The sequence below is a fragment of the Ursus americanus genome, chromosome 26, assembly GCF_024610735.1.
Source record: "Ursus americanus isolate L20-20 chromosome 26, mUrsAme1.1.p, whole genome shotgun sequence".
Taxonomy (NCBI): Eukaryota; Metazoa; Chordata; class Mammalia; order Carnivora; family Ursidae; genus Ursus; species Ursus americanus.
Genome location: NC_142152.1, coordinates 20,508,367 through 20,522,010, shown reverse-complemented (window position 1 = coordinate 20,522,010; position 13,644 = coordinate 20,508,367). Strand labels below are relative to the sequence as shown.

General features: G+C 40.3%; 1 protein-coding gene across 19 annotated transcripts in view; it reads right to left on the bottom strand.

The window, feature by feature from the left end:
• TTLL5 (tubulin tyrosine ligase like 5) overlaps nt 1-13,535 on the bottom strand; it is a 276,284-nt gene extending 262,749 nt beyond the window's left edge. For 17 of the 19 annotated variants that reach the window (XR_015721823.1, XM_045807764.2, XM_045807766.2 and 14 more), the window contains exons 1-3: nt 13,342-13,535; nt 11,962-12,130; nt 5,705-5,811 (exon numbers count right to left, since the gene is read on the bottom strand). Coding sequence is in view for 16 of the 19 variants with exons in the window: in XM_045807764.2 (XP_045663720.2) it covers nt 5,705-5,811; nt 11,962-12,035 (181 nt within the window). In the remaining 3 variants the exon portion in view is untranslated. Of the gene's footprint in view, nt 1-5,704; nt 5,812-11,961; nt 12,131-13,341 lie in introns of those variants that run through there. The other 2 variants (XM_087856139.1, XM_045807776.2) reach the window with 1 other exon arrangement.
• Nucleotides 13,536-13,644: the final 109 nt, after the last annotated feature.

The following is a 13,644-nucleotide window of genomic DNA, read 5'->3' as shown; positions in this document are numbered from 1 at the left end:
GATATTTTGGATTAAACAAAGTATATTATTAAAACGAACTTCACCTATTTCCTTTTTTTTTAAGATTTTATTTATTGGTCAGAGAGAGAGTACAAGCAGGGGGAGAGGCAGAAAGAGGGAGAAGGAGGCTCCCTGCTGAGCAAGGAGCCGGATGCAGGACTCAATCCCAGGACCCTGGGATCATGACCTGAGCCGAAGGCAGACGCTTAACTGACTGAGCCACCAGGCGCTCCCTATTTCTATTTACTTTTTTTTTAGTAAGGCCACTGGAAAACTTACATATCTGGGTTGTATCATATTTCTGTTGGACAGTACTAGCCTACACAAATGCAAATTTATGAAGCTGACACATTTAGGGCAAATTATAAAATGATGTTTCTTTCTAGGAACAGATTACCTTAAACTGAAAATCTCTCTTGTCTCTAAAATGCAATCCCAGGGGCACCTGGGTGGCACAGTGGTTAAGTGTCTGCCTTCAGCTCAGGGCGTGATCCCGGCGTTGTGGGATCGAGCCCCACATCAGGCGCCTCCGCTATGAACCTGCTTTTTCCTCTCCCACTCCCCCTGCTTGTGTTCCCTCTCTAGCTGGCTGTCTCTGTCTCTGTCAAATAAATAAATAAAATCTTTAAAAAAAATAAAATAAAATAAAATAAAATGCAATCCCATTTACATGTTCAAAGTATATGCAATTTTGAAAAAAACACGGAGATAGTAAGGGAAAAAATTTTCTGGAATATTTCACAAATAAAGCATATGAAATCATACTGTACCAAAAATATTAATAGTAAATTCAATGAAACATTTAACAGATAACAGAAAAAACAAGGCCGGCATCTAACACTCTAAGATCTGCGGAAGATAACTAATGCCCCAGAAACACTTCTCAAGGGGATTTAAACACAGGATTATGATCTGAGCAGATCTATGTCAGCTATTTAAGAGAGGAGGAAAAAATAAAGACCCAGAGTATTTAACAATTCAGAACTCTGAGGCAGCAACTAGAAACACTCATTCTAATTGTTCTTTTCAGGGGCACCTGGATGGTTCAGTTGGTTAAGCATCTGACTCCGGCTCAGGTCATGATCTCAGGGTCCTGGGATTGAGCCCCATGTCAGGCTCTGTGCTCAGTGGGAGTCTGCTGGAGATTCTCTCTCTCCCTCTGCCCCTCCCCCTGTTTGCACTCTCTCTCTCTAAAATAAATAAGTAAATCTTTTTTAAAAATTGTTCTTTTCATAAAGGAGGGTTTAGAAAATTGTGAAACCTTAAAGAATCGGAAAGGCACAGAAAATTCAAAAACAAAGTTTGAGAAAAAAGTTCAGTGGCTTTTTCTTTAATCACGAGAATGTGTACGGGGTGGAAAAGACATTTAAGTTCTAAAAACACAGGGACCACTTAAACAACAGGATGACAACACTGATGGATACTAATTTCCAGTAAATGTTAAATGTTAGGTACTCTAAAAAAGAAAAGTCTGCTTATTGCCATAGAATACAGAGATTCATTTACGTGACAAGGAGACCAAAAGAAGTATGTTTGGGGGAGATTATTTACTTCTGTTGTTTTTACCCACCTTTGATGTTTTGACTCCAATCATGCTGAGAGGGAGTTTCTTTGCAAATGTTAGCAAATCTCCAGTTCCTCCAAATTCAGAGAACACAAATGAACCATATCCCTTTAAGTGGTAACCTAGCAACTTGCTGAAGGGATTAGAACAGGACCCTTGGGGAGGGAGGATGCAAATCCCAGAAGCAGGTGTTCGCCGTCCTCTGAACTCCTGGCTTATTATGGGGTAAGAACAGACCTTAAAGTCATTTCAAAGTAGAACAGATCCTATTCAACCAGTAGAGTAAACAGCACAAATTTTGAGTGCCTACTAATGTGCCAAATATTAAATGATCTCATTAATTCTTACAATGCCTGCAAGGTAGCTATTATCTCCACCAAAGACTGAGACAGGTTGAGAGAGTTTAAGTGATTTGCCCCATACTCACAGCTAGTAAATGCCAAAGCTGGGATTTGAACCAATGACTGAGAACCCATGTATAGACTCTTTCCACTCTATCACACATCAGTTCAGATCCACGGTACTGTAACCTCTAAAGATAGCTACAGGCTAACCCCAGAATTCAGAGCACTGCTTAATATCAAAGAAGAGTAGAAATAAATGAAATTGAGAATACAAAAATAGAGAACATAAGCAAAATTAAAAGTTGGCTCTTTAAAATGATCAAAATTGACAAACTTTTAGTTAGACTGACTAAGAACAAAAGAGAAAAGATTCAAATTACTAAAATCAGAAATGAAATGAGGACATTACTACTGACCTTACAGAAATAAAAAGGATTACATAAGAAAACTATGAAAAACAAATAAATAAAAGAATACTAAGAATAATTATATGCCAACAAATTAGATAAACTAAATGGCCAAAAACTAAAAACACACAAACTACCAAAACTGCATCAATACAAAACATGAATAGACCTATAACAAGTAGAGGTTGAATCAGTAATCAAAAACCTCCCAATAAAGAACAGCCCAGACTACATAGATTCACTGGTGAATTCTATCAAACAGTTAAAGAATTAACAGCAATCCTTCTCAAAGTCTTCCAAAGAAGAGGAGGGAATACATTATACGAGGCCAGCATTACTCTGATACCAAATCCAGATAAAGATATCACAAGAAAACTACAGATCAAAATCCCTTATGAGTACAGATGCAAATACCCTCAACAAAATAACAGCAAACCAAATCAAGCAGCATATTAAAAGGATTATACCATGACCAAGTGGGCTTTATCTCAGGAATGCAAGTATGATTCAACATACAAGTCAATCAATGTAATACACCACATTAATAGGATGAAGGAAAAAAAACTCTCAACTAATGCAGACAAAGCATTTAACAAAATCCAACACCCTTGCATGATAAAAAAAAAAAGAAACAAAAAAGGGGCGCCTGGGTGGCACAGCGGTTAAGCATCTGCCTTCGGCTCAGGGCGTGATCCCGGCGTTATGGGATCGAGCCCCACATCAGGTTCTTCCGCTATGAGCCTGCTTCTTCCTCTCCCACTCCCCCTGCTTGTGTTCCCTCTCTCGCTGGCTGTCTCCATCTCTGTCGAATAAATAAATAAAATCTTTAAAAAACAAAAACAAAAACAAAAAAAACAAAGGAATAGAAACTTCCTAAACATGATAAAGGGCATTCATGAAAAACCCACAGTTCACATCATACTGAACAGTAAAAGACTGAAAGCTTTTCCCCTAAGATCAGAAACAGGAAAGAAAAAGTTGCCCATTTTTACCACTTCTATTTGATATTTTACTGGAAGTTCTAGCCAGAGCAATTAGGTAAGAAAAAAAATAAAAGGCATCCAGGTTGGAAAGGAAGCAGTAAAATCTCTACGTGCAGATGACATGATCTTAGACACAGACAGTGCTAAAGAACACACACACACACACAAACTATCAGAGCTAATAAATGAGTTCAGCAAGGTTTCAGGATCCAAGATCAACATACAAAAATCAGTTGTATTTCTGCACACTGACAATGAACAACCCAAAAATGAAGTTGAAAAAACAATTCCATTTATGATAGCATTAAAGAGAATAAAATAATTAGGAATAGAGTTAACCAAGGAACTCTAAAACTTATACACTGAAAACTACAAAACATTGCTAAAGAAATCAAAGATGACCCAAATAAATGACAAGACATCCCATGTTTACAGACTGGAAGACTCAATATTAAGACGGTAATATGCTCCCATCACAAGCCCAACAGCCTTTTTGCACAAAAGGAAAAGCTGATCCTAAAATTCATACGGAATTGCAAGGGATCCTGAATAGCCAAAAAATCTTGAAAAAGGAGAGTAAAGTTAAAGGACTCAACAACCCAACCCAATTTTAACAGTACAAAGGCAGAGTAATCATAAACAATGTGGCACTGGTATAAAGGTAAATGGAATATTAAGAGTCTAGAAATAAACCCATACATCCAAGTCAACTGATTTACAGTGACAGTGCCAAGACCATTCAGTAGGGAAAGAATATTCTCTTCAACTAATCACACTGGGACAGCTGGATATTCACATGCAAAAGAATGAAGGTGGACCCATATCTCACATTATATTAAAAAGTTAACTCAAAATGGATCAAAGACCATTTAGCTCTAAATGTAAGCACTTAACCTATAAAACTCTTAGCAGAAAGCATAGGGATTATGACCTTGGATTAGGCAATGGTTCCTTAGATATGACACCAAAAGCATAAGCAATGAAAGAAATAAACTGCATGTCATCGAAATGAAAAACTTTTGCTCAGGAGAGAACACTATCAGGAGAATAAAAAGACAAACCAGAAAATAGGAAAAAGAATTTGGAAATCATATATCTGATGAGGGTTTAGTATCTAGAATGTATAAAGAACTCTTCTAACTCAAGAACAAAAAGTCAAGCAACCCAATTCAAAAGGCAAAGCAGGGTGCCTGGTGGCTCAGCTGGTTAAGCGTCTGACTCTTGATCTCAGCTCACTCAGGTCTTGATCTCAGGATCATGAGTTCAAACCCTCACTGGGCTCCACACTGGGTGTGGAGCTTATTTAAAAAAAAACAAAAAACAAACACACAAAAAACCAGGCAAAGGCTCTGAATAGACATTTCTCTAAAGAAGATATACAAATGACCAAGAAGCAAATGAAAAGATGCTCAAGGTCATTAGTCATCAGGGAAACGAACATCAAAACCACAATAAGCTACCAGTTCACATACCCAGGAGAGCTATAATCTAAAGAACAGAAAATAACAAATGTCAGGGAGGATGTGCAGAAAATGGAACTCTCCTACATTGTTCGTGGGAATGTAGAATTGGGCAGTCACTATGGAATATCCTTTGGCAGCTCTCTAACAAGTTAAACACAGAATTACCCTAAGACCCAGCAATCCCATTCCTAGGTATAGACCCAAAAGAATTAAACACAGGTGTTCAAACAAAAACCTGTACGTGAATCTTCAGAGCAGCACTATTCACAAGAGCCAAAAGGTGGAAACAACCACCAACTAATCCATCAACAAATGAATGGATAAGCAAAATACAGCCCTCCGTGAAAAGGAACAAAGTACTGACGCATGCTACAACATGGATGAACCCTGAAAACATTATGCTAAGTGGAAAAAGCCAGACACAAAAGACTACACATTGTACGAGTACATTTGTATGAAGTACCCAGAATAGGCAAATCAGAAGAGAGAAAGTAGATGAGCAGTTACTACGAACTGGGGTAAGGGGTCACAGGGAGTGACCGCTTAATGGAAATGGGGTACACTTGAGGATGAGGAAAATGTTCTGCAACTAGACATGGTGTGGGTCGTACAACACTGCGACTGCACTAAATGCCACTGAAGTGTACGCTCTAAAATGTTTAAAAGGGTACATTTTGTTTTGTGTCTTCTACCACAAAAAATAACAGTAACACATATACACATAATTCTGAGGGAAAAAACTCACAGAAGGAAGGCAATTTAAGATGCAGAAAACTTAAGAAATTCCAAATAATCCTGAAGTATAAAAAAAAAAAAAATCATGAGATTTTTTTTTTTCTCATGGCCAAGGCCCTTTTCCTATTCACATGTGATATCAACTTCTGTAAGACGAGGTTCCCGGGGCCATGCCCACCCTGCCCACCGTGGGGGAAGCCATACCTACCTCCAATTACTCGAATATTGTTGTCCTTTGTCAGAATAGCCTCAGCATGGAACACCAAAACTGGAATTCTCCTGCAGCCTCCAGTCCACATGATACACGGATGATCCCTACAGCCGTAACAGAAGGCTTTTATTAATTGACAGCTCAAAATCTGAATTAATGACTGAAGCAGATCACGGTGGTTTGCTGCTTGGCAATTTTCCCTCCTCCTGGAACAAGAATCCCAAATGTCCTATGGGAAACCATTCAGCTCCCATTCTTAGCCATGGGGTCTAGTTAAGATGAACTGCGTCCCTGCTCCAGGGACAGGCTTTGATTGGCCACAGCCAGTCGGGGCCTTCCACCCCTCAGCTCTCGTTAGTGGATCAGGAATGAGCACACAAACCAACTGTAGCCAGTGAGTGTCAGAAGATATGTTGTGAGACCCTCTGAAAAAGAGGAGCTTTCTTTCCCTCCTATGGCAGCGACGGGAGAGAAGGTCTCTTCTCCTGGGTGGTGTAAGAGAATGAGGTACGTAAATACAACTGTCATTTTGTGACCTTGAAAGGAAAGCCTGGAGCTGCAGGTGAACGAGGAACTCAGTGGGAACCCCACCGGAAGAATGAGAAAAATGAGATCCTGAGAGGCAAATGTGGAGTTGCAGAATCCAGTCGTTGCTAAATATGAGTTCATAAAGTCCCTTTATGGGGGACCGTGGGGAAAAAATCTTTAAGATAAAATTTAAAAATTCCTTTTATTATTTAGGACAAATTATGTTTTAATCCCTAGCATACGTAAAGAGTCCTAACTAATATACAGCATTCACAATCACTTGCCCTTTTACACCCTATAGTCCCTTTTTAAGCCAATTTGATAACCCATCCTAAGATTCGGAGCTAGGAACCCAAAATTAATACAAGCGCTCCAGTTAAAACCACATATTGTAAAGCAAGCCTATACTAAATGGAACAATATTTTTCTCCAGAAAAGGATCTCTGACTTTTACTCTCTTACCCTATCCTCAGGAAATCTCTGTTTAATCAATCTTAGACAGATGTGTATTTACTGACAGATAAGGAAAATCTTCAACCTCCTTACTGCCAGGGAGTTAGAAGGTAAAGAAATGACCAGAGTCCCTACTATGTGCCAGGAATTAAAGTAAAAGCTTTCGCATGTTATCTCACTTAGTCCTCTTGGCCGCACACCATGAACTGAAAAAAAGGTGTCTCAGAGAGGATACGTGATTTGCTCAAGGTCATGTAGCTGGTTAAGTGAGGGAACAGGTATCTGAACCCAAACGCCTGCCTTCACTCTTTCCACCCTTCCATCTCCCTGATCACACTTCAGTGATGTTTTGTATGCAGAACACCTTAAATTCAACCCTTTGGGAACCTGCACTAATCAATTCCTTAAATAGAATAAGATCCATTCAGCCAAAATTTGGGCTGCTCTCAAAAACTCACATGACCACATCCCTTAAAAAAGGTCATACTAGGGACAACTGGGTGGCTCTGATGATTAAGCATCTGCCTTAGGCTCAGGTCATGATCCCAGAGTCCTGGGACTGACTGTCACATCTGGCGCCTTGCTCAGCAGGAAGCCTGTTTCTCCCTCTGCCTGCTGCTCCCCCTGCTTGGGCATGCTTACTCTCTCTCTCTCTCTCTCTCTCTCTCTGATAAATAAATGGTATCTTTAAAAAGAAAAAAAAGAATTATACTTTAAAAAAAAGTCATACTACAAATCTCAAGGCCAAGTCAGACCCTCCCAACCCAAGTTTAAAAAGATCCCTGTTTTGAATGCACAGGCTGCCAGGCTACCAATCTGAGAAGTGAGGCAGCCTTGAGACTTGGTATGAACTGCCAAAGTGTTTTAGTAAGGAAAAGCAAAGAACACCATACCTAGTTCATTTCCTGTTTTCTAGAACTGGAATGTGGATGCTTACTACTGTTCCTGCTTTTTGACTTGGGTAATAGTGCCCATTTGTGAGAAAAGGTATTTATCAGGGGCACTTTTTAGCAAGAAGGATTTTTTTTTTTTTGTGGTTTGCTTGCTTTTTAATCTTAAACACCTGTAAAATGTGGGCAGGGGGCCAGATGATTCCTAGGATCTCTTCCAACTATAATTTTTCCACTATATTTCTAAGTCACAGGATAGAGAAAAAATAGGCAGCCTGAACTGCAGTCTTGGACAGAAACTCTGGAAATTATCCCAAGCTCCTTGTCAATCTAGCACTAGCTACAAACTGGCACCACTGTGCCTTCCCACTTACAAACAATGGATTAGTGCTATAAGTTAAAACGCCTGACAAGGGTCAGGAACACAATAAATAGCTATACGGCTGAAAAGAGCCAAGGCCCTAGCTATGCTATTTGTGGGAAGCCAAATCCTTGTCAAGAGAAATCCTTCCACGTACAACCTATAAAAAGATAAAAGAGGTGGTAGAAACATTATGAATTCAGTATGGTCAACTAAAACACACTTACGGCAAGATGCTACGTTGTCATTAAAAGCATGCTCCCACCAGGTGGTGCTAAAGGCAAAAGATTCAAATGGTGAGAAAACTGAAAATTGGGACTTTATTGTTTAAAGATTTTATTTATTTATTTGACAGACAGAGAGGCAGCGAGAGAGGGAACACAAGCAGGGGGAGTGGGAGAGGGAGAAGCAGGCTCCCCGTGGAGCAGGGAGCCCGATGCGGGGCTCGATCCCTGCACTCGGGGATCATGACCAGAACCGAAGGCAGACGCTTAACAACTGAGCCACCCAGGCACCCCTGAAAATTGGGACTTAAAATTTTCATTCACACCGGAAACTGGCATATATTAAGAAAATATGCTCTTATGGGCATGAACGAACATAAGGCTTGGATGCTTAACTACCGAAGGAGAACAGTTTCAAGGTTTACTTTATTGAAAGCCTAACAATATTTTGGTTCTTAAGAAGCAATTACATGAGGCATATGTATTATTCACTCCTGGGACCTAGCCTACATAACTCAAAGCTTTGAGGCCTAATTCATACCAATGCCCCTGCTGGAAAGGACTTCCCCACTTCCATCCATCTGATCCCACACTTAGGCCCAGGACATCTCACCACCCCCATGGAGCCTTCGCCCAGCTCCTCCAGCCCACAGTGATGCCTTCTGTCTCTGAACTCCTGTAGTGCTCACTGTATAATCATTTGTTGAAGACATTTTTAACCCCCATGTATATGTTTATGAACTGCTAAAAAGCTGGCTTTTATCATAGTAACTGAAATTATCTTTTTAGTGCCTGAAGAAACCTTATATCAAATCCTTCCACAATCTACATATAAATTTTTATTTGGGATCCACTAGCAAAATATAGAAAAAAATCCCCTTTAAGTTTAGTATCTGAAATAATGCCATGCAAAACAAGGATTTCCTGGACAGTTTCTAGCCCTAAAGTCCAGGATTGCCAGGTGTTAACACTTTAATACAGCGTTGGGATCTCAGCAGATCTAGCAGATGTCCATGGATATACATCTTTGGATCACATCAACATCCTTAGATGATTTAAGGACTTACAACTCCAGAACCTTAAAAATGTAAGCATATTACTCCAAGCGTAAATAAGATTGACATAAGATTCCTAATGTATATAATAAGTGTCTGATAGACAAGACACGAACCGATGGAACGTTAACAGTCAAAAGTCAACAGGAATCTGAAAGGAGGAAGAGCAAAAAATCCATGAGTCTGGATTGGGGTAGGGAATTACACCTGTATGCTCACTAACTTCTACTAGAAATTTAGCCATTTCTCAATTATGAATATAGGCAACAAAGCATTATCCGTGCCTTTGAGACTGTCTGAAATTATTTTTTTTTTTAAAGATTTTTATTTATTTATTTATTTGACAGAGACAGCCAGCTAGAGAGGGAACACAAGCAGGGGGAGTGGGAGAGGAAGAAGAAGGCTCCTAGTGGAAGAGCCTGATGTGGGGCTCGATCCCAGAACGCTGGGATCACGCCCTGAGCCGAAGGCAGATGCTTAACAACTGCGCCACCCAGGCACCCCTGAAATTATATTTTTAATACCATATTACAGTTGTTGCAGATATCTCAAAATATCATTTACATTTACCACGACTTCTAAGTTATGGTACTTGTTAAACTTGCCACACAATCACCTGTGCCTTCCTCATCTGGCATGATGAGGCTGCACAATGACTTGGCAGCTGTCCTCCCAATCATTCAGATGCCAAATGGTGACACGTCACAGCGGTGGTCCAGACACCGATGATGCTTCCCAATATTCCCCCCTTATAAGTGCTAACCAAAGACTACACGCACAGGGTCGGGGCGCCTGGGTGGCACAGAGTGTTCGACCCTTGGTTCCAGCTCAAGTTGTGGTCTCGGGATGGTGAGATCGAGCCCCGAGTCAGGCTCCCCACTCAGCACAGAATCTGCTGGAGACTCACTCTCCCTCTCCCTCCACCCCCCCTTCTCTAAAATGGATATATAAATCTTAAAAAAAAAAAAAAAAAAGATTACCCCACAGGGTGATGAGCTTATGCAAACGAGCAAAAACAATCTTCATGCTGCTGTCTTTAGAAAGTAAAATTTAACTTTCCCATGTTTTAAATGATTAATCTTGTTGTTTAATGCATTAATTAAAAAAGCACATATTACCATATCACAAGTTGGGTTTTTTTAATTTTAATAACTGCATTTCAATGTAATTGGTATTATCTGCAATGATATACATTTTAAGCACCTAAAAATATTATTCTGATAAGGAATACATGGCATAAAAAAAGTTAAGAACCCCTGCTCTAAGATGATCTACAGCATAAAATTTCCATTTATTTATTTGTTCTGTTGGTCACTCAGGTGGAAAGTATTTACCAAGTACCCACTACAATATTAGGTTGAAAATCTGAAATTGTCAGTATTTGACTAGTTTTAATTTACCAAAACAGCAATTTCATAGAGTTCACCCTAATACTCATCAGACCCAACTCATAAGCCCACTAATAAAAGAAACAGTCATGAAGTAAAAGAATGATCTTGAAATTAGACTGAAGCTTGCAGAAGTTAAAAATTTTATAAACTAGGTAAGAGGCAGCACACAGAAAGCAAAAAGTCACAAGAACATAAAGTGACCAGAGGGAATTATCCATTTAATTATCCCAAATAAGACTGACCCAAATATAATGTCAAATCTCTTTTCTTTTCCATGACCTAACAGTGATGAGAAACCCTTCCCAAAGCTTTATGAATGATTCAATAATTTTTTCTAGTTACATCAAATAATGTTATCTTCTACTTTATAATAAGAAATGCACTTTAAATTCAAAATTAAAGCCAGTAAGAATAATGCCTTAACATTTATATAGCACTTCATCATTTAAAAAGTAATTTCATACATATCATTCTATTTGGCCCCTACCATTCCCCTACAAAACAGCCTTGGAGGTATTATCCCAACTTTTCAGGTTACATAGCACACACATATCCAAAAGGACTCACAGAGAATCTTAGAAACTAATCTTAACTCTAAGTCAGACTCTCTCTTTGTTCTCTGTGTCAAGTAATAATGCTAACGGAGGCAAAATAGCGAAGTGCCTCAAAATCCACAAAAACTCGGTCTGAATCTCAAACCATCCCTTACTCTCTCTGAGTCCCTGAAAAAGTTCTTTGATCTTTGTGAGGCTAAGCTTACTAAAGTGGGAATAATAACATCTTCAGATTAAATGAGACACATCAGTTAAGGCCCTTACAATTGTCTATGCTAAATGATAAGCTGCACTTATTATCATCATTCATTTTTATTGTTATGAGAATCCAGCTATCAAGAAGCTAGACTCTTACCTAGAACAACTCAGGAAAGCAATGTGGTTCAATGGCACAGCACAGGTTAGAGAATTCTAATGTACTGTCCCACAGTTACTCTGGTACATTACTTGACCTCTCTATATACGAGCATTCTGTCATTGTAAAGGCTTTTGAGAAAATAACATAACCTATCTCACAGAGTTTGGAGACCTCCTTTGCTTGAATATCTACAAATTTAAAAGTCTCCTATGTTAGGAGCTCCAAACAAGAGTTCACAAAAAGCAATATCTAGAGCCTTCTCTCATTTCAGATAGCCAATGGTGACCAATTCATAAAATCTTGGATTAGATCGTGGATAAATACTAAAGCCAGAGTCAAACTATACCAAAGGAAGGACTGCGTAAAAGAAGGTACAAGTAAAAGAGAATTATTTTCCACCCTAAAGGCAAAGGGTCAAAACCAGGCTCGCTCTTACTTACTCTTGGCTTACCACCTCCTCATCCTCTGAGGACGATGCTGTTTCCTCCAGGTCCCGGGCCATCACGACTGGCATTTCCTTTAGGGTTTGTCATGCAGTCAGCAGATGGGGGCCTCGGAGACCTTTCCTTGCAGATTCACCGGATCAAACAATTTAGGTGGCACTGTTTCCTGCAAGAAAGCCAAATGATTTGAAACACAATGGCATTTTCTATTTGTTGATTATTGCTATTGATCTTCCAAGTAACAAATATGAATGTTTACCTAAACGGTGTCCAATGTCTAGAAGCTTACCTTCTATCACAGTGCTTCTATCACTTACGCCACAAAAATCAAGGTGTTTTTTTTTTTTCAAAAACATACTGTCTGTCCTCCATGTATTTAAAGAGTTGTTACTAAATTTGAGCTTCTCGTTTTTCTTTTATATGCTAAACCTAACAAGGATTAGCTTCTAGGAAAGTCCGACGTAAGTGGCTGATTGACTAAAACATAGACTCCTTGCTAGAAAAGCTTAACCTGGGTTAAAAACAAAAACTCAAGATTTAGGACCCTTGAAAATATTTCTTTAGACACTAGGATAAGCACACAGCTGAAATGCCTTCATATTTCTCTAAAACAAATTCAACCACTAAACTAAAAAATATATTCTCCTGAATCAAGGTGATAAATAGCTGAAAAAGAACAAAAAACAAACAAAAACACTGTCTTTCCACTCTCAAAAATTATTCTCCCTTACTAAAAATCACAAACTATGACTTGAATCTCATAGACATTAAAATTAGCTATTTACCATAACCCTATTACTCAGAGATAACCCTCTGATGTCTATCTTTGCAAATCTTGTTTTGTTATGCATTCAAAATATGGTAAGATCGTAAACGGGACAAAAACCCGCCGATCCCGATAATGATCTCTACAGATCTTCAGCGGAATGGGTAATATCTAATAACTTCAAAGGAGTTCTTCCGAGGATTCCCAACAGGATTTCTCGATCTTTCCCAAATGTTGGGAAGTCCTTTAAATTAAAACAAGCAAAACCTCTAAGCAAGGAAGAGATGCCAAACCTGTCCCAGACTGCCCGCAGAGTCTGGAGAGAGACACGGAGATCGGAAGAAGATTAAGGACACTCGCCCAAGAAGCGTCCTCGCCCTAAAGGGATCAGCCCCTCGGCCCCACCCCCGGTTCACCCCAATCCCAGGTAGGTCCTCAAATGCTCCCCAAGCGAAGGACAGGGATGACTCCGCCGCAGCGATTCAGCCCAGCGCGCCCGGAAGCCAACAGCTACTCCCGGACTCCGAGAGGGAAGTGTAGCGGCCGGCGCCCGCCCAGACTCGGGAGCTCACCTCCCTCGCGTAGGGGAGCGCGCCGGCGCAGGCGTTTACCTGTCTCATCTTCCCATGACTCCGGGCGGGCCAGCGGGGACCGCGCTCTGCGCCTACCTCCCTCCTCCTTCCCCAGCAGGGCTCACGGCCGCCGCCGACGGCTGCTTCCCCCGTTACTACAACAACCAACAAGCAACCGCCCGCTCGGAGCCACTGCGCAGGCGCCCGCCACCCCGCGCTGACAACGCTCGGCTGCGGGCGCGAAGGAATGTCGTCACCGCCGCGCAACGCGGGCGCAGAGCTTTGCTCTCAGCAGAAGTCTAGACTTCTTTTTCCGCTCTTTTTCCCTCCACTCGTAAAGGG